The sequence below is a fragment of the Neolamprologus brichardi genome, chromosome 11 (assembly GCF_056152115.1).
Source record: "Neolamprologus brichardi isolate AB-2024 chromosome 11, ASM5615211v1, whole genome shotgun sequence".
In the NCBI taxonomy this organism is placed as follows: domain Eukaryota; kingdom Metazoa; phylum Chordata; class Actinopteri; order Cichliformes; family Cichlidae; genus Neolamprologus; species Neolamprologus brichardi.
The window spans coordinates 8,093,397-8,119,867 of NC_142114.1; the positions used below are offsets into that span (position 1 = coordinate 8,093,397).

General features: G+C 39.4%; 1 protein-coding gene across 1 annotated transcript; it reads right to left on the reverse strand.

Annotated features, from left to right (window-relative positions):
- Nucleotides 1–9,223: 9,223 nt before the first annotated feature.
- Nucleotides 9,224–15,653, reverse strand: ncam3 (neural cell adhesion molecule 3). Its single transcript, XM_087847708.1, has 16 exons — nucleotides 15,364–15,653; nucleotides 14,911–14,982; nucleotides 14,555–14,752; nucleotides 14,318–14,452; nucleotides 13,999–14,145; nucleotides 13,749–13,866; nucleotides 12,974–13,128; nucleotides 12,735–12,868; nucleotides 12,435–12,570; nucleotides 12,118–12,285; nucleotides 11,853–11,969; nucleotides 11,347–11,474; nucleotides 11,086–11,254; nucleotides 10,707–10,893; nucleotides 10,513–10,617; nucleotides 9,224–10,421 (listed from the first exon to the last, which is right to left on the reverse strand). Exons 1-16 carry the CDS (start codon nucleotides 15,425–15,427, stop codon nucleotides 10,379–10,381), a joined length of 2,076 nt encoding a protein of 691 aa, XP_087703834.1. The 5' UTR covers nucleotides 15,428–15,653; the 3' UTR covers nucleotides 9,224–10,378.
- Between the last annotated feature and the right edge of the window lie 10,818 nt (nucleotides 15,654–26,471).

Genomic DNA, 26,471 nt, shown 5'->3' on the forward strand with positions numbered 1-26,471 from the left:
GTGCTTTCAGTCAGCAGGAACGCATCAGGCAGGGGGCGTGGCTAGCGTGCAGACCTGAAACACATAGAGCTGCCACCATCACTGCTACCGAGAGGTGTCGAGGCGTCATCAAATTAGTATTTATTTTCTGATGGGTAAACTGGGTACCTCATTATAATTCATTATTTTAGGTTTGTAAAAACAGCTAAAAAAAAAAAGATAAAGTGGATGTGGGTGTTTGATGTGATTTAGTTAAAGAAAAACATTCAAGCGTAAGTGTGAGTGTAAATGGTGCACAAACGCAATTTTAACACACTAACAGTACTAATAGAACAAATCTCCATACTGTAATGGAGTTGTGGTTATGAATTTAAAAAAAAGGGTATGATCCTTTTATAGACGAAAAGTCTGTCAATAAAGATTGATTCATTGATTGATTGAATCATTGATTGATTGATAAAGTAGATGTTTTTTCTAACTATAGATTTAATATTTATGTCTTTTAGGACTCTAACAAGGGTTACTGGGGAAAAGACCACATTATTTCATCAAACAATAAAACTACAAATTCCAATCTTGACTTGGTTACTGTACTCTAATTCTACACAAATTAAATGTGTGCAGGAAATGTCATCTCCAAAAGAATATAAAGACTTTACAGATTGAAATGTTATCTTAAAAGCCCAAAATAATATTTGTCATGTCTCTTGGAGCAATAGTTAAAATCGTGGGGAAATACTGCCATCTAATGATCCACCCTAACATTGTCGCATGGGAAGTAGTTTCACCTCTGTCGTTATTTGTTCACTTCTCTCTGTGATGATAGTTTTCATTACATATTAACTACAGTGCTTAAGAGTTCTGTGCAGATTCAGTTTTTTCTCTGTTTTTAGTTTTCTTCGTTGGTCTAACCATGGACTATAATAATGACCAAGTGTTCACAGATAGAGGTGTGACTGGAGTCCAAAGATATGTAAATGAACTAGCTAACAATAGAAAGCATAGAACATGCCTAATTATTAACAAATATAGTTCAACATTTGACATTTGTTGCACCTTTAAGCATTTTTTGTGGGTCCTGTGTTGAACTTGTTATGAGAGGAAATCAGAAAAAGAAAAAAGAGTCGACTGTATCTGTCTTGGTGCTAAGGAGAGATTATAGATGTTGCATTAAAGATTCTTTTTATATTTTTAACGCCCCAAATTGAGATTTTTAGCATTCTTTTGCAGGACAAAGAGCAAGCCACAGACTGTTGTCCAGGTTAAAAAAATGCTTGATTTGAATAATCTTAATTAATCTTTAACAAATGCTTTGCAGCTTTGACTTTCAAAGCTGTTGGCGACCAATCACTGAAGGAGGAAAAATGTCACTGCAGCATATAGTTTGCCATGGCAGCCCAGTGTATAATGCAGGCAACCCGAATTTGACCTGTGAAAATCTAAACCAAATTTCTGTCTTAATACTTTTAGGTAACGGAAGTTATACACAGAAAGTGAAGAAACAATCAACAGATTGTATTGGTCAAAACTAAACATATATTCAGAAGTCATTTAAATACATATATGGCCATTTTAAAAGAGAGCTACAGTGAAAATTAATCAGTAATGGATGCGGTAATCTTGACTCCCTCTCTCTTCCTCTAACTGATGGATGCAGGTGAGGACCATCTCTTTAATTTGGAGCATTTGCATGCAAGACACTTTATTAATCAGCACAAAACATCAAGTATTACAAACTCTGTGTTTGAGTCCCATATAGTGAATTTGTGCCTGCCAGTTTCTTTTGAATAAAACATGAAAAATGAAATATTAAATTGCCTCAAATAAATGTTTTGGGCAAACTTTGAGCAGGCAATGAAAGAATCGAATCTGAAAAGTTTTGCTATTTATATTTGACACTGATTTTAGCAATTTTACAATAGCCCTTTTAAATTTTTATGCCAACATATTTGATACTAAATAAATAAATAAATAATAACAAAGACTTAATAATAATAACAACAATAATAATACAGATAAATGTTTGGCAGTTAGACTCAGATGGCCTAGATGCTGGTGGTGGAGATGAAGGTGGCTTGAATGGAGCTTGAGTGATGAGTGAGTGGAGACGGGGAGGAGGTGGGTTGCACAAAGGACTCTGCGAAGGAGAAAGACAGATGCGCAGTGAGATTTTAAGTACGTGACGCGAATGTTGATTGGCCGGGAAAAGGCAGAGAGAAGGTGACTGGACTAGTCCAGCGATGACACAAGCAGCTTGACAGCGTGGGAAAGTGGAAGTGATAAAGCTTAGATTTATTTGGCAGCATCTGGGAGCGAGCAGACAGATGCAAAGCCATAGATACTCATTATTGAACCTTCCCATAAGCTTCATTTAAGAAAAATAGAACTAGGGTGGGGGAAAACCTTGCATTTTATTCAATATATACTGGAAGAAAAAAAAAGATCAGCACTAGGTGGTGAAAAAGACATTTTCTCAAGTTTGCTTCTCTGAAGAGTAAGATATGCATGTTTCACTTGTCGTTTTCTGGTTGTGACGTTCTGCTCAGCAGTCTGCAACTGTTTACAGAACTGGACATTATCATTTTTTATCACTGTTTAAGCATGAAGAAAGGAACCAGAACTGCTGTTTACTCTGTTTATACACACAAATTTGGGACAAAAGAGACTTGGACATCAGTTATTTCCTGAGGAAGTTCACTGCTTACATTTCAAAAGACTAACATAAGCTTGCTGTACCAGGAATGATGAAGTAGAGTCTGCATATTACAGCAGTGTATCTTATACCAAGACATATAATTAGAAAACTTGCTGATATGAAATAAATTGCTGGTCTCACTGTGCAGCATTAATTCATCTCGTTTACTCCCCTGCAGTGAACAAATTGAATAAACAACAAAACATTCAGCAGAATTTCCTCCCTGTAGTCACCCTGTTGTCGAGTAGAAGCCTGAGGAGAGGACATTGCTGTCAAAGACAAAGAGGCTACATTCAGAACCACCGTCCTCTCACTGCAAAAATGCAGAGCTCTGGTTCACCCCCAAATCAGACCGTTTTAGTATATTTGACCTCTCTCTTCTTTTGTTGTTTGTAGCCTACAGCATATTAAACAGTTTTCATATTCATCTCTGTGAACTGACCGACCTCATAAGCGAGTGTGGGAACCTCCACCTGTTGCATACTTTCCAGAGTGGATATGCTCTTCAGCATTACTTCTCTGTGCAGCAGAATGAATACTGTATTCAGTACTTTTGTTTGTAATCCAACTACTAACCAATCATATTGGATGGCTCTGCTATAAATAGTAGCTGCCATCTGAGTGTCCCTGAATTGCTCACCTGTTGTTATCCGCATGCGGCCTTTCGGTCAGCTGACTTCCCTGGGTGTTACAGGTAGGAGTTGCGTACATGTTGCGACTTCCTCAGCCTGAATTGGCTGTACTTTTGTTGATTGGTGTTACTCATGTTATCACCTGCAGATTATCTTCCTGAAGCCTCCCATCGCTGCTGGTATGTGTTTATTTTGTGCCATTTATTATTTTACTCGGTGGTAAATAAGTGTGTTTATAGGTAGTGTTGGGAAGGTTACTTTTAAAATGTATTCCACTACAGATTACAGAATACATGCCCTAAAATGTACTCAGTGAGAGTAACGTATTCTGATTACTTTGGATTACTATTAATATTTTTTCATGCTTTTTACAACTACATGAAAGTACTATTGCTGTGTGATTTATTACTATTACTGAAGGATACTCGCCATACCAATACCAACTAGATTCTTAAATTTTAATATAAAATAAATGAGTAACAGTAGGGTGGACATTAGGTAAGGCTGCACTTTTTGCAGCGATCTCGTATAGAAAACTATTCCGCATGTATATAAAACAGGTCCGCGGCTCTGAACATTAGTACAGGGACAGTTACTCATATTTTGTATTTTAAATACGTAACGGTGGTACATGCCGTTACTCCCCAACACTGTTTATAGGTTATAGCTGCCTCATATGGGCTACTTTGTTAACAAATTCAATGCTGTTTAATCGGAAGTATGGGCCTCAGTGGGTGGCTGATAACTTTTATAGCTTGGGCGCCACTGCTTCTCCGGGCTACACTGACAGAAGTGCTGCTGCTTTGCCTTTTCTTTTGGATTTCTTTTTTTGTTTTGTTTTGTTGTTTGTCTGTTCTGTTGGCGTTGTTTGCCGTCTCACTGGAAGTGTTGGGTCTCACTGGCCTGTTGATGTGCATGTGAATTGATTGAATATTTTACTTAGAGCAGTCGGATGTATGACAATTTGGCATGACACTGTAACCCCCCCTAATTATGCCCCTGTGAGCAGTTGAAAGTATAAACTATGACTTTTTGTCAGTGATTGGCTTTTGTTTCCACTGCTGGACAAAACTTGTTATGGTTGCTCCTCCACTCACAGGTGTGGTTTTCAGTGAGAAGCAACAGCAAAACACAAATTAAGTTAAAAGGAACAGTAACATGCACTGGTATTATAAATATAAAGTATAAAGGCACTTTCTCCATTTAACCATATATGACGAAGACAAACTCTTACTGTATACGGCGACATCTATTGATGCATTTCCAGAAGTACTGACGGCTATGCAGGAATACAATCCACCATCAGAGGGCACCACTTCATCAATCATCAACACATTATCCACCACTCGCACGCGGCCTTAAGTTGAACTCTGACAGAGAGAAAAAGACAGAAGGTGTTTTTCTGGTCTGAAACACAATCAAACCAACCAAAGATTTGAAGCATGATGGTAGCGCTGCTCTCAGCAATCTTGTTGGTAGCTGTGCAGACGTACTCCTCAAAGTTCTTCCTCACAACAGACTGTATAGTCATCTGGCTGCTGTTTGAGTTAAAGTGATGTCGGGAGGGGTTAAACTGCACAGGACTGGGTAAGCAATATACAAATAAATATTATATTATTAAGGTGGTTACATGAAAATTGTTCCATGTAAATAATTTCTGAGTAAGGCTGAAAAAACACTGACAGAACAACTTAATGTGACCCAGTTTGATTGCTGATTTTAAATTGTCCCTCAGGTAAAGTTACATTTTATGGCAAGCATGCATATATGTTAACTAAATAAAAACAATAGAATGAACTGTGTGATTAATTGGATAAGTTTATCTGCATAAAATGTTCACAAAATGTTCATTTTAAATCACAAAGCAAGGCTTCATACTGCAGCATAGCATCAGGTCTCATGTTCCCATGTTTTGCTCTTACCTTTAGAGATTTCTAAACCACTGTCCAGTCACCAGGCAGGGCACCAGCCCATATGTACCCTCCAGAAACTCATGGTAGGTCTTAGTGCTTCCAAATGACGGCCCATCTGACAGAAGAGGAAAAGATATAGCAACAAGTCCTAGCATACATATTACTGAGTTTATAGTGTAAATGTAAAAAGTGCCGCCAGCTGTTACGTACCATAAACAAACAGCTGTATCTGAACATCATCTTTATGTCCGCTGTCAAAATCGCAGTGGCAGGTGTACCTGCCAACATCCTGCATTCTAGCCTTCTTAATTACCAATTTGGAGGAGGTCACAATATCTTCATCATCTATGTCCTCCCATCCCTTTGGCATGTTATTTCTCCTTCTGCTCCAGCTGAGAGGAGAGACAAGAAGATCGATAAGAAGAAGAAAAAAAGAAGAAGAAGATAGAAATAGAATCTCCAGGTTTATTTTAACAAATGATTCTTCTCATCTCCAACTTTAATATCTCATTTAATGGAATGGATGCTCATTTTAGCATCTGGAGAAGTGCACAGAGCAACATTTCATCAAAAACAAACCTGATCATCTAATAATACTGCATCTGATTTATACATGGTGAGTTCATGGATCATTGATAAATATCGAGCAGACATTAGTATCCTTTAACACTCTCATATGGCTGAGACTTCCAGTGTTACCTGTGCGGTGCATTAGTTGCATAAGCAGCAGGGCCATTTTCAGGATGAAAGCTGACTGGTTCATCATTTTCACCTGGCTGCAGGTCACCAATCACGTCAAGTACAACCAAGGACAACATATAGCATAGTAATATTTTGAATATTCTAAGTGACATTATATAACACTGTTTTGCCAGCAGCAGATATCAGTGGTTGTTTGTCAGAAAAACATCTCAGAGAAGGGAAAAAAGTGTCTGTTTCAAAGAATTTATTTTTATACAGTGGACTTTACTGATGGCGACTCTGGAAGTTTTAGTCAAAAGTCAACCCATTTAGATTGTTACAATCTCATTAGTTAAATTTAAATGGAGGAAATTAGTCAAAGAAATGCAGAGTTTGCAAACTGGCACGTAACATCATGTAGCATTACCGTAAGTTGTTTGTTGGGGTATTTTTGGGTCTTATCTCGGCCTCTACTATTAACAGAAGTTCTTTCTTTTGTTTGGCAGCCGCCTTGGGGAGATGATGAAAGGAAAACAGGGGACTTAACAAATAAACACATTTGGTAAACCAATTTTCTTCACCACACTCTCACACGTTGTAAACATATCAGATCTACCCAGATAGATAACAACGTCTGCTGCACACACACACATACACACAACAACAGGCCAGCATCTATGGGACTGATAAACTTCTTATTAACAGTGCAGACTTTCGGACTTCCTCAAAGAGATTCTGGCAAACCATCAAGCGACTCAGGAGGGGAAAGCGGTGCTCTACCGGCACTGTGTATAGTGGTGGCGGAGTGCTGCTGACTTCGACTGAGAAGATTGCCAGGCAGTGGAAGGAATACTTCGAGGACCTCCTCAATCCCACTGGCACGTCTTCCGTGGTGGAAGCAGAATCTGGGGACGAAGGGGATAACCCGCCAATCTTTGGGGGCGAGGTCACTGAGGCAGTTAAACAACTCCTTGGTGGTAGGGCCCCTGGGGTGGACGGGGTCCGCCCCGAGTTCCTGAAGGCTCTGGATGTTGTAGGGCTGTCTTGGTTGACACGCCTCTACAATGTTGCGTGGAGATCAGGGGCAGTACCCCTGAAGTGGTGGGAATGAGAATCAGCACCTCCAAATCTGAGGCTATGGTCCTCAGCCGGAAAAGGGGGGAGTGCCCACTGCGGGTCGGGGATGAGTTCCTGCCCCAAAGTGGAGGAGTTTAAGTATCTCAGGGTCTTGTTCCCGAGTGACGGGAGAAAGGAGCCGGAGATTGACAGACAGATTGGTGCAGCGGACGCAGCGACGCGGATGCTGTACTGGTCTGTTGTGGTGAGAAGAGAGCTGAGTGTAAAAGCGAAGCTCTCAATTTACCGGTGAATCTACGTCCCTACTCTCACCTATGGCCATGAGCTGTGGGTAGTGACCGAAAGAACAAGATCGCGAATATAAGCGGCAGAAATGAGCTTCCTCCGAAGGGTGGCTGGCCTCTCCCTTAGAGATAGGGTGAGAAGTTCGGCCATTCAGAAGGGGCTCGGAGTAGAGCCGCTGCTGCTCCACATCGAAAGGAGCCAGTTGAGGTGGTTCGGGCATCTGACAAGGATGCCTCCTGGGCACCTCCTGGGTGAGGTTTTCCGAGCATGTCCCACTGGGAGGAGGCCCCTGGGCAGACCCAGGACATGCTGGAGAGATTATATCTCTCGGCTGGCCTGGATTTTATTGTCATTCCAATCATGTGCAGTGGTACAGTACACAGTGAAACGAGACAACCTTCCTCCAAGACCCTGGTGCTACATATGACATATAACACACAATCAACGCAGGACTGCATAAAGTGCAATGTGCAAAAAATGCAAAAACAAAACAAAGACAGTGCAACACCAGACAGAACAGAACGTTACCGACACAAGACAGTGCAGACACAACTGTGCAATAGAAATGACTGAGCATTGTGCAAAAAGTAACTTGGTGTATGAAGGTGTGCTGTCTGTGTGTGTATGAAATTGTGCAGATAAGTGCTTGGTAGTGACGTGTATGAGGGTATGGGTGTGTGTGTGTCAGTCCAGTCACTGAGTGTTCAGGAGTCTAACAGCCTGGGGGAAGAAACTGTCAATCTGACAGTGAGGGCCCGAATGCTCCGGTACCTCTTGTCAGAAGGCAGCAGGGCAAAGAGTGTGTGTGAGGGTTTCTCCAAAATACTTGTGGCTTTGCGGATGTAGCTGGTGCGATAAGTGTCTGTGATGGAGGAAAGAGAGGCTCCAGTGATGTTCTCATCTGTTCTCACTATCTGTTGTAGGGTGTTGCGATCCGATACAGTGCAGTTATCATCAGACCAGACAGTGATGCAGCTGCTCAGGACGCTCTCGATAGTCCCTCTGTAAAAGTATGAATTTTCGGGGCTTTTTCACTTTCAGAAGCAGAAGCTTTCACTGAGTTAGTGCAGAGCTGTACTGACAGTTTGAGGTGTATGAGGTGAACAGGAATAGAGACAGCATAGCCGCTCACCACTATATAAAACAAAGCACTGTGGCCTGCCTGTCAGGTGGTGTGTACGTGATGGGCCATTCTCACATTGTACAGAAAAAACTGCCATCAGTCATAACTGTGGTCAATCTCATTTTATATTACATGAAAGAAGAAATTCAGATTAGCAGCCACATCATACTCATGCTGATCACACTCACTATTACACAGCACTGCATCTGCAGACAGACTTTTTTCTTTGTTTTCTAGTCCTGATGTTTTCTTCAGAAGTCAACAGATGTTTATGTGACTGGAGTTTATCACATCCTAAACATCCAAACATGAAGAAAGCAACTGAGACTACAGTTTAACTCTGTTTGTACACAGCTGGATTTCGAGAAAGATAAAAAGTTGGTATCAAAAAAGTTGCTTGGATATCAAAATACCAACATTAGCTCAGCATACCACGACTGAACAATAAGGTTTTTAATGCTGTAGTCATGTAAGTTATAGTACATCTGAATAGTACATCTTGCTTACTTGAAGGATTTAAGTCAGAAATCAATTCAGCACAACCGGAATCAATACTTGGTTGATCTGGAATTAAAAACTGCTAAATAAATGTTGAGTTCAGTGACTGTAGAAGCGTTTGGCTTCATTTTTGTAAAGTGGGAGGAAGAGGAGACATGTCATCATTCTTTTTATACATTTACATTAAATTTGAACATGGCGCTCAGTGAGCTGTGGAAACGCAGTCATTTCCATGCAGGGTTTTTTTTAATGGTACATATTATATTCTTAAACTCTCTAAATATAGTAGTCAGGTGTTATATGTAACAGTGATAGGCTTAGTCAATAAAGAAAAAACAGGTTTTCTCAGTGTTCATAGTTTTACTGTATGAGATAATTACACCAGGAAAAAGGGAAAAACATTCATTTGGTGAGTAAAAGAGACATACGGCTGCTTTCTGAGTCAAAGTTTTTTTATAAAACACAAAGAGAAGGAAGTAACATGTATTTACAAGAATGTACAGTGAAAAATATAATATAAAAACAAACATGCATCGCCTTCAAAAATTCGAAGATACTTCAAATAAATTGTCGTTTGAACAGCTTGCGTCCTGTAATCATTAATTTGGTCATAAATACAAAAATGAGTTACATCAATCAGTTTTGTGTCTAGCAACCATATCATACATGTCGGCTATTATTACAGGTACTTTAAAGAGGGATCTCATTTTAAGGTCCCCTAAGTGGTCAGTGATACTAGCAGAGCTTCAAAACTTTTCCTAAAAAAGTGCTTGAGAACAAAACTGGCTAAAAAGTCCAATTATGTTTTTCATTTTTGCAACATTTCTCATTTAGTCACGGTACGGCTTTTAAACCCAATAAATACCAACACAAATGAGCATACTTTAAATTAAGGTTGGTTATGTGTAGCTTTAGTATATATTGCCCTTTAAATAGTCCACATGGTAAAGTTGTCATATTTGGTGTTACATTAATAAGATATTTTGTCATAGACATAAGTTAGTAGAGCTGCCACAGTGCAGTAATAATAAAAAGTTAGCAACAAAAACCAAAATGAACTAGGTCCTCACGCCTGTGTAACATTCAAATGTGAAAGGCAAACCTTTGTTGTGTCTTTATGATTTTTTTTTCATAAATCAAGTGTAAAGTTAGAAAGTAACAACAATGATTTTAGCCTGTAAACCACAGACATGAGGATTACCCTGTAAAAGCAGACATAGTAACAAAAACAAATTCTGCTAATCTCATGTCTGCAGTCATGTATCAACCAGGTCAGCTAGAAGCTTGAGGAGAGGACGGTGCTGTCACGAGAGGCTGCACAAAGAATCGCTGTCCTCTGACTGAAACCGTTCAGAGGTTTGGGTCAGGCCAAAGTCAGCCAGTCCCCTACGGAGTGTTAAAATGTTTGCCCTTTCCCATGGCACCTATCATTACTTCACTTCTTCTTTTGTTGTTTGTAAAGTACATGAAATCTTCCCGTCTTTGTTTTCTTGTCTCATGCATTAATGCTGGGCAGGTCTCTATCAGGTTGGGTTTTCCTGCGAGACAAAAATAATTAGTCAATGAGATCAACGCATGTTTATGACATATCTGTGTAGATTTACAGTGTGTGGGAGAAAATGAACGTACTCATTCTTGGTGAGTGGGGCCTTGTCACATTTCCCTTCCTTGAGTGGGACCCCCACCTGTTGCATACTGCTTTTCAGAGTGGACATGCCCTTCAGCTTTACTTCTCTGCAGACAAAACACATAAATATTTGAGTTATGATCATGGAAATATATGCTATAAGCTTCATCTCCTCCAGCTTATTCCAAACACTTACCCCTTTTCACCTCCTTCTTCCAGCTTTTTGATTACTGGAACTTTCTGCCCAAAGAGCTTCACTGCAATGCACATGAGCAGGCCGCAGTGGTTTCTATAGCAGCAGGTGGCATCGACAGCAATGAATACCACCAGGAAGATGATCATGACGATGCCAACCACAGCGCCTTTGGTCATGCCGCTCTTGGCTGGTGGGAGAGAGGAAAAAGTCTCAATGTGCAAACAGAAAACATTAAACATCTTTATTCTGACAAGAAAATTCTATTATTCAGGTAGATCTGCTGTGATTTTGTATGAGTGTCAGTTTTTCGATGTATAAATTACACTCTGAGAATAATTTCTAGCTCCGTATATGCTGCAGAGCTCAAGAGGCCACACACCAGACTGTTCTGCGATGGTGAAGTTGAATGTTGCAGGTATGGAGGAACCGTTGGCATTAACTGCTGAGACTTCCAGCTGATAGTTTGAACCAAAAGCCAAGTCTTTGAGGGAAACAGAGTCAGCATCAGGTGGCATCTGCAGTTCCTTCCACTCAGCCTCTTCTTTATCCTGGTTAAAGACAGCAGAGCAACCAAAGGACTTAATCGAGGGAAATGGGTTGATGGAGACAAACACAAAGACAGGCTCATGCTGTCTCTTACCTGTCTGTATCGAACATTAAGCTGCAACACAGGGCTGCCACCATCTACCGTGTGTTTAAGAGGGACAGAGAAGGTGTTGCCCTCTATTTTCATCTCATCAGAGGATAGAACTGGACTGTCAGGTTCACCTGTGGGAACGACGCAAGAAAAACATGAAGAATTCATAACAATATTTAAAACCTGATCACTGCATTTGACTGATTTAGTTAAACTAGCATGTCAGGTTAGTTTAGCAAGAAACTGTGAGAACTTTACCTTCTGAGGATGGATGACGGTGGATTACATCATGTGATGAACAGCGCGAGTGAATATCAGGAGACGGAAGAAGATGACATGGAAAAGAAAAAGTAATGATGGCAGATAAGGATGTAGTACCACAAAAATATCAGCAAGCATCCTGCACAGTGTGAACCAGTAATTCATTCACACCTATTTAAATTTATAAAATGAATTAGAGATATAATGTATGCTTTAACTAATATGTTGGTAATGTGTGAAGAACTTACGTATTCCCTGTGTGTGGACGTTGTGTGTCTCAGAGAACTTTCCACGTCCCACTGCATTCAGTGCAGAGAGACGTACTGTGTACGAAGTGTACGGCTTGAGGTTGATAACAAGAGGATCTACAAAAACACACAAACAGCATCAGATACTGCACATATTCAAGTCTTACTGCTCATTCACTCATTCATAAAACTTTTACTTGTGAGCAGGTGAAAGTGTAAATGATGACTGATGCATATACACGGCTGGAAAGAGGAGGTGTTTTACCTGTAGCCGGGACGGTGTTCTCCTTCCACTGCTCTGTGGGTTTTTCTTTCCACTGCAGGACAAAACTTGTGATGGGTGTTCCTCCACTCACAGGTGTGGTTTTCAGTGAGAAGTGGACTGAAGCTGGACCCGCAGAGACTGACAGGTAGAGAGGTGGACCGGGCTGAGCTGAAGTTAGGGTGTAAAATGAAAAAAATGAAAAAGGGAACAGCAAAACACAAATTAATATAAAAGAAACAGAACATGTACTGGTGTTATAAATAAAGTATAAAGGCACTTTCTCCATTTAACCATATATGACGAAGACAAAGTCTTACTGTATATGGCGACATCTCTTGATGCATTTCCAGAAGAACTGGTGGCCATGCAGGAATACAATCCACCATCAGAGGGCACCACCTCATCAATCATCAACACATTATCCACCACTCGCACACGGCCTGAAGTTGAACTCTGACAGAGAGAAAAAGACAGAAGGTAAAAACATTTTAAAAAACATTACATATATTTAACCATTAGGGCTCTATCAAATTTTTCAATGCAGGATTAGTGCTTACATATAGTCAGCTACACAATTTGCTGTTTGAATATAAGTATTTATGTTTATACGGTCTTACCAGTGTTTGTCCATTTTGCTTGTTGAGCCAGTGTAATTCAGGGTGGGGATGGCCGGTCACATTACAGGACACAGATACAGCCTCACCCACCAACACACGCTGCTGCTCTGCTGAGACGAACACCTCGGGGGCCTCTGAAATGAAACACATCCATGATTGTGACACAAACTGCTGAAACAAGATTTAAAAAGAGTTTTTCTAGCACAGCTGTTTTTAAAGTGAAACACAATCAAACCAACCAAAGACATGAAGCATGATGGTAGCGCTGCTCTCAGCAATCTTGTTGGTGGCCGTGCAGACGTACTCCCCAAAGTCCTCCCTCACAACAGATTGTATAGTCAGCTGGCTGCTGTCTGAGTTGAAGTGATGACGGGAGGGGTTAAACTCCACAGGCCTGGAAAAAAAATGAAATAAATAGAAAATTGCTTATTTTTTTCATGTTAATATGCTATGCAATATGAGATAGTGAGACTGTTTCGATATCAGGAATGGAGAAAACGAGGCCAGGAGAGGGAGGCAGAGATAAAGCTGGAAATCAAAACTGAGCGAGTCCAAGGAACATTAACAAAGCTGATAGGAATTCTCCTTTTCCTCTCTCTCTCTCTCACACACACAAGCGCGCACACACACACACATACATACACAGCCCCCTTAGACACGTGCACTCTGCTCCACCCGCTGATGCACAGTGTAGATGTCACGCTACATTAGTGACAGGGAGCGTCAGGGGGACTAGTCCAAACATCAACACAACGTGACCCAGTTTCTTTGCTGATTGTACATTTTCCCTCAGTCATGGTGGTAATTAAAACCAATAAAAACAACAACAACATTATTTACATTTTGTGACAAGCATGCATATATGTTAATTAAATAAAGAGGAAAGGATGAACTGTGTGAAAAATCAGACAAGTTTATCTTTAGAGGTTTTGTGATGCCGTTAGAGAGAGGAATGTAACATTTCTGTGCCCATACATTTGATTTTTAATATTAGATCATAAAATGTGGTCTTACATGGTCCAGGTGATGTTGGGTTGTGGCAGACCGTCCACCAAACACAACAAAGAGACGTTAGTTTCAGGTCCAGCCAACACTTTCTTCACCTCTTCTCTCAGTCTCACAGTCGGGGGAGCTGCAGGAGAGGGTTGAGTTTCAGTATATTTTCAGTTTTTTTTTGTTTTGTTAATCTCATTCTAAAACTCAATGAGGAAGTGATGATAATAATTCAGCCTCATGAATGTGTTGGTGCAAAACAGTCACTTACCATTGACAACAACAGAAACAGAGAGTTCCACAAAGATTGACGACCTCCCTCTGATCTGAGCTCTGCACACGTATGTCCCAGCATCCGCTCTCTTCACCTTTTCAATACGTAGCGTGTTATCAGACTGCTTACGCATATGCCCTCCCACTGAAGCAAGAGAAGAAAGGCAGAAAAAATTAACTAAAAACTATTTTGATGCAGAAATATTGATTAGAGCAGCTTTGGGTATGATAGTCATACAATAACTTTTTAAATCACAAAGCAAGCCTTCATATTGCAGGGTAGCATCAGGTCCTATGTTCCCATTTTTTGCTCTTACCATTAGAGATTTCTTGCCGGTTCTTAAACCACTGAACATCCACCTGTGGCTGTCCAGTCACCAGGCAGGGTACCAGCACATCTGTACCTTCCAGAAACTCATGGTAGGTCTTAGTGCTTCCAAATGACGGCCCATCTGACAGAAGAGGAAAAGATTAAGGATAAAGCAACAAGTCCTAGCATACATATTACTGAGTTTAAAGTTTAAATGGAAAAAGTGCCGCCAGCTGTTACGTACCATAAACAAACAGCTGTATCTGAACATCATCTTTATGTCCGCTGTCAAAATCGCAGTGGCAAGTGTACCTGCCGACATCCTGCATTCTAGCCTTCTTAATTACCAATTTGGAGGAGGTCTCGTCCAACTTATTCACAATCTCTTCATCATCTATGTCCTCCCCATCCTTTTGCCAGGTTATTTCTCCCTCTGCTCCAGCTGAGAGGAGAGGCAAGAAGAAGGTAAAAAAGAAAAAGAGAGGGAAAAAAATATAATTTGTAGCCTTATTTTAATACCTTCACAAGAGTATAAAGCTGGATTGCAAAATATGTTCATGCTGAATCGTTTCAATTAGATAAGAAATATAAACGACTCACCTTTACACAACAGCAAGATCTCATCTCCAACTTTAAAATCTAGTTTAGTGGAAATGATGCTCATTTTAGCATCTGGAGGAGAAGACAGGAGAGGAGATTGGTTTTAGTCTGGGATGTTTTTCCTCTCTTTGGAAGAAGAGGAACACAGAGCAACATCTCATCCAAAACAAACACAGTAACAATGTTGTTCCTAAATCACCTATCAGGACTTTTTAGTTCATTGTTAAACATTTAACAGACAGCAGTTGAATGACATGCACAACACATCTCTCCCCAGTGAATCCAGTTTAAACACTCCAACGCTCTGTGGATTTATCTCTCAATAAAGTATAGTTTTCTTGAATAATTTCATCCTTATGCTTCACAGTTTTCATAGACCACAGTCTCATTTTTCCCACTCTGACAACTCTGTATTTCCACTTCAACATCATTAAAAACATCAGCAGATCTTACCTGTGCTGACCATCAGCTGCAGGAGCAGCAAGGCCAATGTCAGGATGCGAGTTGGTTGGTTCATCTTGCTCACCTGTCTGCAGGTTACCGATCTTTCAAACGACAACTGTGCTGTCAGCAAATCAAATAAAATTCAGAAAAATCAGCTAGTCAAAAAATAAATCTGTCTGAGTATGAAACTGACAGGCAAACACCTGTATCCTATCCACCGAGCACCACTCTGAGAGAAACAGGGTCTATGTCAGTGGTTATATAGGGGCACAAGGGCAAAAGAGATGAGAGGAAATGAGGAGGAGGAGGCGGGGAACAGGGGGAGCACGACTTCTGGTCTCTCATCCCTCCTAAAACTCCAGCAGAGTCACTTTGGGTCATTCAGGAAGAAAACTGGGATGTGGTGAGTGAATGACGTCATTGCTCCTCTCATCTTTTCCTTAATCTCTCTCTTTTTGTTTTGCTCAAAATGGTCCCCCACGTTCTATTATCTTTATCTCTTTTGTTCGTTTTTTTTCACCGCATTCTGCTTTGCTCACCTCAGCCAGTTCAATTCAATTCGGCACGCTCTATCAGCGCATAGGTCACGTGAGAAGTTGAAAATGTGTGACACAGAAAAGCTCAATTTAACAGGTAATCCATGAATGTGCATCAAGAATGGGAAAAATTGCAATTATAGTAGATTTGCTTGTATATATGTTTGTAAGTTCATTTCATGTGACTGCCTACACTGTAAGAAAAAGTCCTAATATAAAAGTATTTTACAGTTTTGTTCTGTTCTTCTAGAATATCATTAAATTTACATAAATAAACTGTGAGTTCACATTTCAAATGTAAATTAATGTAAAATCAAATTTGTACTTAAAGACCAGCAAAAAGTCACAGTTAAGGCTTTAGTGTTTAATTTGAAGCTTATTCTTTTATTATTATTTTTCGTCCACATTAGTGCCCATCACTTAATCTCTGTAATGTAATAAAAACTGAATTTCCTTGTTTTTTAAATGAATTTGTCTGTACACATGCATATTTAGATTGTTAAAATACATTCACAAATGTATCATGATTGCACAAATATTTGTCCGTTATGTGAAGGATTGAACTGTTAAATTCAAATGTAATGCTATGGAAAAATATATAACATGATTCCTATAAACTTTGTTTACATCAAATAATAATTGTTATTGCTATTTAGGGCGATCGTGGCTCAAGAGTTGACAGTTCGCCTTGTAATCAGAAGATTGCCGGTTCGAGCCCCGGCTCGGACACTCTCGGCCGTTGTGTCCTTGGTCAAGACACTCCACCTACTGGCGATGGCCAGAGGGGCCGATGGTGCGATATGGCAGCCTCGCCTCTGTCAGTCTGTCCCAGGGCATGCAATCCATTATTATTTAAACCAACTGTTAACTGTATATACATTTACGTATTATGATTCATATTGCCACATTCATTGACCTTGTTTATAGGTAATTTCATTGTTTGATCACATTAAAATGTTTCTAATTTCATGTTTAAAAGCACTTGAAAAAGGCAAAATCCCATGTAAAATTAGGGCAACAAACTGTATTGTCATTACTGAAAATAACCGTAATTTTATGGGAAAGTTATTTTCTGTTATTTCATGGTATTATTTTGGCGCCCCAGCTGCCGGAATATTACTGTTTTTCTAGGATTTTACTGGCAAATACTGGCAAACATACACTGTATGTTTGCCAGTATTGTTGGGTTGGCCTGTTTTAATTCATATTTATCTTCTTTTCTATCTTTTCATTTGCACTTTTTTTAACACTGCAAAACAACAACATTTTTCTTCAGAATAAACAATGTGCACAAATTAGGTACGGTATTTACATTGCATATATCGTTAAATATACCTCTACATCACATCAGTGTGTGTATGTGCATGCACTGTCCTTCAGTTTGCTGCGTGTAAGGACACAATCCTTATCTCATTTTATGGGAATATTTGTATTATTCTCATTACCGAGGAGGCATTAGGTTCTTTAAAATCTGGAGTTAAAAAGTTACATTTGCTAAAGTTCACGTTCCCCCTCTCTCGCTCCCTCTCTCTCACCTTCTCCACCCTGTTCCCTCCTTGTCCCTTCAGGCTGCCGGATGAAAGCGAGGGGAGGCAGCCCTCAAGGGAAAGAAGAGATGGAGAAAGATATTTTTATCATTCCATCGTTTGTTCCTCTCATTTAAAGAGGGTCACATTCTTCTCAAGAAAGCGCACCAGACTGCACATACAGCATGACAACGCTCGCATTCACAGACATTTTACATCCTGCAGGAAGCTGAGATCAACAAACCACAGTGATGCCCATTCTGCTGCAAAGAAAACAACTTCTTAACTTTGCAAAACAGCTCGTATTCTGGGATCGCCTTTGGTGGTGTTAATTGTTGGCTACATTGGATCACAGACCTTGAAAAAAAAAGCATTTGTTTGAGATGTGAAAGCGACGTCAAATCAAAGGAGCGAAGTGTATACAGTGACGAGGTGACATAAATGTTGTGTTTTCACGGGAGAGTGTTTTTTTGCTCTTGTAACTCTCAAAATGAGACATGCCACTGAGCAAGCGTGTGCTACTCACATCAGATTAAAGCAAGAATAAACAATCAGCAGTAATCAATAAAAAGCAAAATGATGTAGGTGCTTTTTTATGCATTGTACTACATGCTCTGTGAATCCATCGTGGTCTGTTAAGTTACTGCTGAATCAGTGATTCTGTTCTTAACAACTTCTGATATATCAAAATGTAAATGCAGTGCCTTTCATGAGAACTGATTAATGTTGTTGACGATTATCTTTAAGTCTTATTAGGGTTTAAAATTGTGCATTGTTAAAGGTGTGCAAAGAGTCCTGGCTCCCCACTGGAGCATTTTTAGACCATTTTTTAATGCAGTTACGTTTCAATAAGGCTTGCTTTAAGTGTTCTAACCATCTTTGTGCCTGTGCCCATTTTTAATGTGTTCATTTATTTTGATGTCAGCAAGAATTAGATATGATCTTTGGGATCCAGCCACTGCATCTATAGTGGGTGGATTGAACTATGTTGAAAAACAACACGATTGTTTACATTACCATAAATGTGCTAAATTCAAGTGTTGGTCTGCCACATAATCCCATATACTACATGGTTGCCATGTATATGGGACAAAATAGCATACACTGTTTGGGCCACACTGTTAGTTTGAGCTGCTCAGTCAGGGAAACCCATGCCTTGAAACTCTTGGTGTACAGTGTTTGTGCTGATGTTCATGTCAGAGGAGCTTGGAGCTCTGCAGCTATTGAGGCAGTGGAGCGCTGCTTTTATGCGCTATGTATCTCAGTGCTCAGAGACTCACTCTGTAGCTTTGTGGCTGAGATTACTGCAATGGTGGATCCTATTGCAGTACTGTGCTGAACTACAGTGTCTTTAGAACGATCCACTATTTCACAAATGTGTGTTAAGGTCCACTGCACGACTAGGTGCTTGATTTCATACACCTGTGGAAATGCGACTGAAAATACTTGGATTCAAAAACTGAGAGACCGTGTCGTCCAATACTTTTGTCCACCGAGTGTCGTGGAATCCACTACGACAAAATCAAACACAGTAACTAGCAATAGGGAACACTTTACATCCCTTTTGATCATAACCATAAAGATCGTAATGATGATCAGTGTTATGAACTTAAAAATGTAAAAGTGTACACACATGCACGCATACAGTTTATGCCACTGTGTTTCATCTATGTGATGTTAGTCAAGTCTTGTTCCTTTGGGTCCTATCACTTCCACTGGCCAACTGCCAGCCCGCCTCTCCTTCTTTCCCTTTGATAGCCTATCAGTGTCTCCACACCAACGTCCAGCCAGCCAGTCAAAGGTTGGAGAGCCCAAAGGGGACACCTATCATGTTGATTATCAGGAGGTGTTATTATGGCTCATTACAACAGAGTGCGCTCATAACGAGGGCGTTTAACGACGGTGGTCACACACACAGAGATCTTGTTGGCATCATATTTATTTGAGTCTTTTTTTGCTTGATTACTAGCAAAATTTATAAAACTGACAAAAGTCTTGCTATAATTCATGGTGCTGCTAAGAATTGGTTAGTTCAGGCCCAAGGCGCCATGAAGGCAAAATCCAAAATAACCACACATCTAAGTGGTCACACAAAGATCATGAGGAGTAATGATGTGATTAGCACTGTTGGCGTATAGCTAGAAGGTTATTGGTTAGAACCACGACTGGAGGCCTGCATACTCTCTGGGTACTAGGGTTTCCTCCCATAGTCCAAAGACATGCATGTTAGAGTAATTAGTGAGGCTAAAGCTTAAAGTGTATAGAATAATGCACTGCTAGCTAAAAATAAAACTGTAAGTAGTGAGTATAATGTGAGTATGAATTTTGAGAGTACATTACTTGCAAAGAGGATATTAGCTTTCATACCTCCCTAAATATCACATTGTTTTTATTTTATGCTTTTTTTCTAAAGGAAAGTTTCAACATAACAGCTTTAAATACATAAACATATATGTTACCTGAACAGAGAGTCTGACTAATCAGTAAATAGTGAACATATATATATGTTTGTTTCATTTTTTAAATTTTTTTTTCATTTGTTGGTCTCAGCAGCATTTCTTGGGGCTATATAGTGGCTATAAACTGTTACACATTACATTATCCAAGAGCTTTATTTCTTGCCTGTGAAGACAGTATTTTTTAATATTATCTCTAACACTGTTGACATCTAAGAATTTTTGCAACCCCTCTTTTAGAACTTAGAACAACAGGCCCAGGTGATTTTGTCAAAAACTCAACATTGTACTTATATTAATAACTCTCTGCTTAACAAGACCAAGAAGGACTTGGCATAATGTGTAACATTTATTTCCATTTGGAACATTTTGCAGAGATTAGTGGGAAACAAACAGACTTAACATCCAGTAACACAGCGTTCCCAGTTAAAAACTCTATCATACTGTCTATGTGCCATTTATCTACCCAAGACAACATTCTTCGATGAAGACACACCATCCACAAAAACACAAATACACACACACACACACACACACACACACACACACAGCACGGTAACGGTGTCCACGTCCTCTGTTTTGTCCTTGTAGCCAATAAATAAACAAATTGAGAACAATTGTTCCAGCTGTTGGTGCCAAAACCTCAACATTACGTTTATATTTATAACTACATATATTTATAGCCAAATTGTCTCAGACATACATGCAAATTCACAAGCAAATGCTCAACAACAGACTAAATCCAGTTAATATACTCAAAATATACTAAAACTAAGTAAAGCTGTGTACCATATTGTCGATGGTGGAATCCATTTGTTTTGTTTTGGGGGGTTTTCTAATATCAAGGGGAGTATAAATTATTATACTTTATACTAATTATTATACTTTAGGACTATTGAAAAGAATGCAAGCCAGATTTTGGAAGTTGTTTAGATTCATTTATCTCTTATCTGAAATTCAGTAAATATTCCAATAATGACAGTATGATCATCTTTAACAAAATATTTAAGACTTTATTAAACATTATTCCTTCTGTATAATCTGCTTTTTCAGGTTCCAGAGTATCAGCAACCAGGTGGTGCCAAGCATAGCACGAAAGCTAAAACATCTAACAGAAAAAGCACCTTTGGTTGAGCTGAACAAATCAAATTTTATAATGGCTTATGATTTGTTTTTCTTATGTACATAACAGAAGCCTAATTTGTCTTCCAAATCTAGAATGACGCATCCATCCTTAAACCCAACCACAAAAAAATGAAATAAAATTGTAAAAAGTGTAAAAGAAAAACTGATTCCTGGATGTGAACTGTCTTTGGCTTTGGGGTCACGCAATGGGCCAACATGTCTCCTTTGTAGGCTTTTCAGGTAAGAAAATGATGCTAAAGGGGTTTTCTGGTGGATCAGAATATAACAAATATTTGCTATACAAATAAAAACAACTCTTCTTTGATGTTCAATTCATGTGTTTAAAGGCTACACATAAGTTAAAATGGTAGCCATATAGACTTAAAATAGTAAAAAATAATATATATATATTTTTTATAAAACTATGTTGATTAAAAAACAAAGCAAAAAAAACCTAAATTCTCCTTCTTTTTTGGAGTCTGAGACATAAAGAAAGATGAGTTGGAAACTTGCTGTTTGTCTTCGTTTTCACAGAAGAACAAACATTTTAACAAAACCTTTAAAAGCAGGTAAGTCTGTAAAGAAAAAAAAAAATCCAACATAACACCCCAAGATCTCTTTTAGCTAGTTTTAAGTTGTATGTTAAAGTTAACCAGGTAAGTAAAGTTAGATTTGAAGAAATTTCGAAGTGTAGAAGTATAGATTTTTATGTATCTTTTAAGATAAAAAGACTTCATTAAACAAACATGTTTCAGTGTCAAAGAGACAGAGGACCTTAAATGTGTCTAAGGACAGATAATACACAAAAGAATTGCAGACACGAACATGTACAGACAGGAACAAGAGCAGCTGAAGACATGAGGACGAGACAGGCAGGAAGGAGTGAGAGACAGCAAGGCTCTCGTGACTGAGGAGAGGCCCACCCTCGCTCTCCCCTTTGTGTGAACAAAACAGACCGCTGTGAGTATGTGCTTGTCCTCAAGTGTCTTCACTATGCTGAAAGTCCTGGCTCATGTTTTTTGTATTGTTTTTAAAAAGCTTCTTAGATACATTTTTAAGTTCAACTTTTTAAAAGTTTAAACAGTTTCCAAATGTTCAGTCTCAAAAAAAGGCAAAAGTTTTCGTTCCAGTTTGAAGAATGGAAAAGTGAGGCAAGTACAACAAAAGAATTTGGCAGATTACGAACATGTGTAAAACTGTGCAATGGAGCGATGTAACGGATAAATAATTTTCCAAATCCCAGAGGACAGTTTTTTATTCCTAACACACATAGCTCCATCGAGTTTCATTCATCTCTGATCAGATCAGACTACATAAATGATTCCAGATTCTCGGGATTTATGCAAATTTGTTCTCTATAAAAACTTTATTGCAGACACGGGTGAATTAAAAGTTCCAGACAAAAATATTAATTGAAAATATAATGAGGAGGAATCGTGTTATCATTGCCAAGACATCTATTCATGCGGTCACAGCATTGTTGTTCTCTAACATCACGATGCAGGAAGTACTTAGTGCTTGCACACAGATGATAACGGATGTTTAGCCAGTGCACGTACAACATTGCAAGGGCTTGTGTACATGTGTCTGTGTATGTGCGCAACGGTAGACATTAAGTACAGACCGAATCCATCAAGCCGTCTGAGTATGTGTTGTCTTAATTGAGTTTATTGTGTGCTGCATGCTGCATTGTGATATTATGTACTATATGATGAGGTAATCAAAGTCTTCACAATTTTACATTGAGCAGCATTAGTCTGAAATGATTTCATAATTTGTAGATGCATATTTTTGCAGATTGGTGATTATTTGCCCATTTTTTTAAATCTTTATCGTGTTACTGATCTGTTACCAACATAATAACCATATATTTCTTTTGAGTACCCCCTTTACTGTCAACTTTTTATTGCTCCCATCGCAACTTTTTTCAGACATGTTGCTGCCATTAAAATCAAAATGCCCCAGTCCCATTTAAAACATTTGATATAGGTTCTGTGTTCTACTGTAAATAAAACATGGGCTTATGAAATTCGGACTTTTTTTTAAATTTATATTTTATATAAATTGTTTAACAAAGAAACACAGTGGAAGAGAACCAGAGATTAATAATAACTAATACTTCAATGTAGAGAGGTGTATAAATGCAGAGTGAGTGAAAAAAGGTGAGTGAAGACGAAACACACACAGTGCATCATGGGAGGATGAATGGTCTCTCTCTTTCTAACCCTGTCAGTTTTCTTGCTGCTGCATTTTGGATCAACTGAAGGCTTTTCAGGGAGCTTTCAGCACACCCATAATAACGAATTACAGAGTTTGAACGACAGGCTGAACGACATGACCAAAGCTGTCAGATGCGAGTGAGGTTTAAGTGTCACAATCTGGGTGTTTTATTTCAGATCACTGACTCTGTTCTTAATGCATCGCAGACTGTATTGAGCCCTCCCCTGCAGCCTGTGAAAGTTTCTTTTACACTTTTTTAATGAGAAGGTTTCTCCACTAGGGTTCAAATCTCTCCTTCTGCTCATGGCCCCTCAGTCTGTGTTCCTTGCCATACTGTCTTTGACAGGTTTGAGATGTTGACTTTGTCCTCTTTAAAGGAGAGTTTTGATAGTTTGAAGCCTGCGTACTAAAGTGTACACATTAGTTTTTGACTGCTGGTGAAAAAAAAGGTTTTCTTTACAAATAACTCTCTCACTGAACTAACACAGCCAATCCCTCAACATGTTTGTACTCTCTGCTCATATTGCCTGCATATTAAATCATTTTTTGCTTTTTAAAGAACGTATTTTAGCATTGCACTCAACAACAAACAAATCCTCCCCAACAAAAAAAGTAAAGTAAGGGCCAAATTGCATTATATTTGTTCACGTCAATGTACAACGTGGGCCGCAAGTGGCCCTCGGGCTGTGAGTTTGAGAGCCCTGCTCTATATAATTGCATAATGGCTGTTCTACATCTAGCCAGAGCTCATCTAAGAAAGTATATTTTAACCTTCCTGAGATGAATTTGTAGCCTGTTGGCTAAGAAGTGGTGGTGAAAGTTAGGCAGATCTAGTCCTCCTCTATCCTTGGTCCTTTGTAGGGTTTTTAAGAGCTTATCTTCCCAAGGAATTTAGAAATGGAAAATTCCAGAGATCTAAAACAGTCAGGAGATGGTTTACGCGGGATCATTGAGAATAAATAATTGATTCTTGGCAAAACCCTCATTTGTTTTGAAGCGACTCTTCCCATGAGTGTTATGGGTAGAGACTTCCATCTAGGCAGATCACCTTCTACTTTCCTTAAAAGTGGGATGTGATTTAATGCAGTTACATCTGCAAGCCTAGGAGGAATATTTAACATTTCCAGATTGCAGTTGGGTAGAAGACGAATAACGAAATAAGCAATTAATTGAAAGAACTGTAGATTTTAAACAGTTTATATACCAGTATATGTACTCACAATACAAAACGTTTTGTTAAGTGCAGATAATTTAATGATTAGAAATCTGCCCTCTGGATTTATAACTGTGTTGCGTACTGTAACATTAATATTTTTGTGTATTAAAATTGCTACTCCCCTTTGCCTCGAGTTATAGCAGGCTGAGAACACATTAGGAAACTCGGGTGTTTTAAGTTCATCTGTAGCTGTGACAGCTTATGAGTACATCTGCCTGCAGTTTTTTAAGCTGGTTACACATCTTTAACCTCTTTTCTCTGGAGCAAGCTCCATGCATATTCCATGTGATATTCCATAGTTGTGTGTGTGTGTAGCGAGTGTGGAAAAAGGCACTACTACCTATCAGTCAGGTTTTAAAAAATATGTGGCAAGAGGCTCCATAAGTGACAAGGGCAAGCGAGAGGGATGAAACAGAAAACTTGAACAAAAAAGAAAACATTGTAACTAATACAAAACTCTAAGTGGAAAAAAAGTGCTTGCCACCAGTTTAAGAGTAAAATTTTGGAAGATTTTTTTTTCTGCTTGTCCTGTAGTTAAATGTATGAGGTGCAAAAGTGCCGTGGTCTGCAGTCATGTCTGTTACATAGTCATTAGCTGTGTCTCAATGCAGGGGCTGCATCCAGAGAAGGCTGTGCAACGCTGTGAAATTGGACGGTCTAGCCTTCAGATTCGCATCCCTGCTGTCTCGGTGGAGTTTAATAAACTCAGCCGTCTGCTCGTTGCTATCTGAAGTATAACAGGACATTGGAGCAAATTCTTGACCATCTCACACTTCTGTTTAATCAGTTTTCTGTTTGACGTCCATTCAGCTGTGTAAAAACTATAACTTTAATCGCATACTCATAAAACACTTAAAAAAGCCAAACAATGACATTTTTAAGTTCTAAGTGACTTATCTATAACCTGAGTAGATAAAGACCGTGCAGGGTTTGAAAATGATGTGCCGGGAGTTCGCTGTTCTCGCCGGCTCTAGTGAGCCTTGACCACCCGGTCAGGTCGATAGCTGTCCGGGTGTTCAAACCACGAAGGACACCCAACCCATCCTTCAAATTCGGGCAATGAAGGACGCATTTGTCGGCCACATTTGGAGCAGCCTTCGAATTTGGACCACCTTCATCGTGTCGCTGTGAAATAATCGGCCTTCAAATGCGGCCTCCAAAGGATCCGGACCCTGAATTGCGACACAGCCATTGTTACTAAAATAACACTGGACCGGGCTCTAAACAAAAGAAGTGATAGTGATAGTAATGCAGCGTCTTGCTAAATTTATACACGATGTATTTATACACAGAAATACAGACAGAAAGATGCCCTGAGGTCATGAAACCCTGTTTACACCAGCCATTGTTGTCACATAAATACCTAATAAACAAACACCGCAGTGCGCTGTCTGTGTGTATACCACTTTTACGTGCATTGTGTGTGGCTATTCTGAACTCATCCAGCATCTTGTGCGACCCTGCACCTCCACATTTCTCCAGCTCGTAATGGGAGTAACACACCCACACAGTTTCCTGCTCGGTGCTCCTTTCTTCCTGACCTCTTTTGCCATACAGGAAACTCATAGTGAATACACAGAGGACAAAGACAGGTGATACGCATGACTTTCTAATATTTGATTGCTTGGTTTTCTCTGATGAGATGTGATATCATGAAAGATTTGGGTCAGAGGTAAAGCACTACAGTTACACTCCAGTGACCCCAGAGGGGCAACAGGAAATATTTCGATGTTTTTCTTAAAATGTATTGACTAAACAAAGTACTGTAAGAAATGGTTTTTCAGCCAAAGCCATGTCGCTCATCAAACAGCCCCACAGTCTAAACAATCTTGGATGTCGCCATAAAGTCTCTCACCAGAGCTTTCATCTGAACATCGAGAACATCCAGACCCACTCTGGCAGATCCAGCTGCAGATGAGTCGATGAAGTTTCCTTGCTGTGATTTTTTTTTTAAAAAAAACCAACATCAGAGCATTGCAGTTACATCATTTTACATTTTGTTTATTTTAACTTAAAAATAGAGCTGTTTCCTGATAGA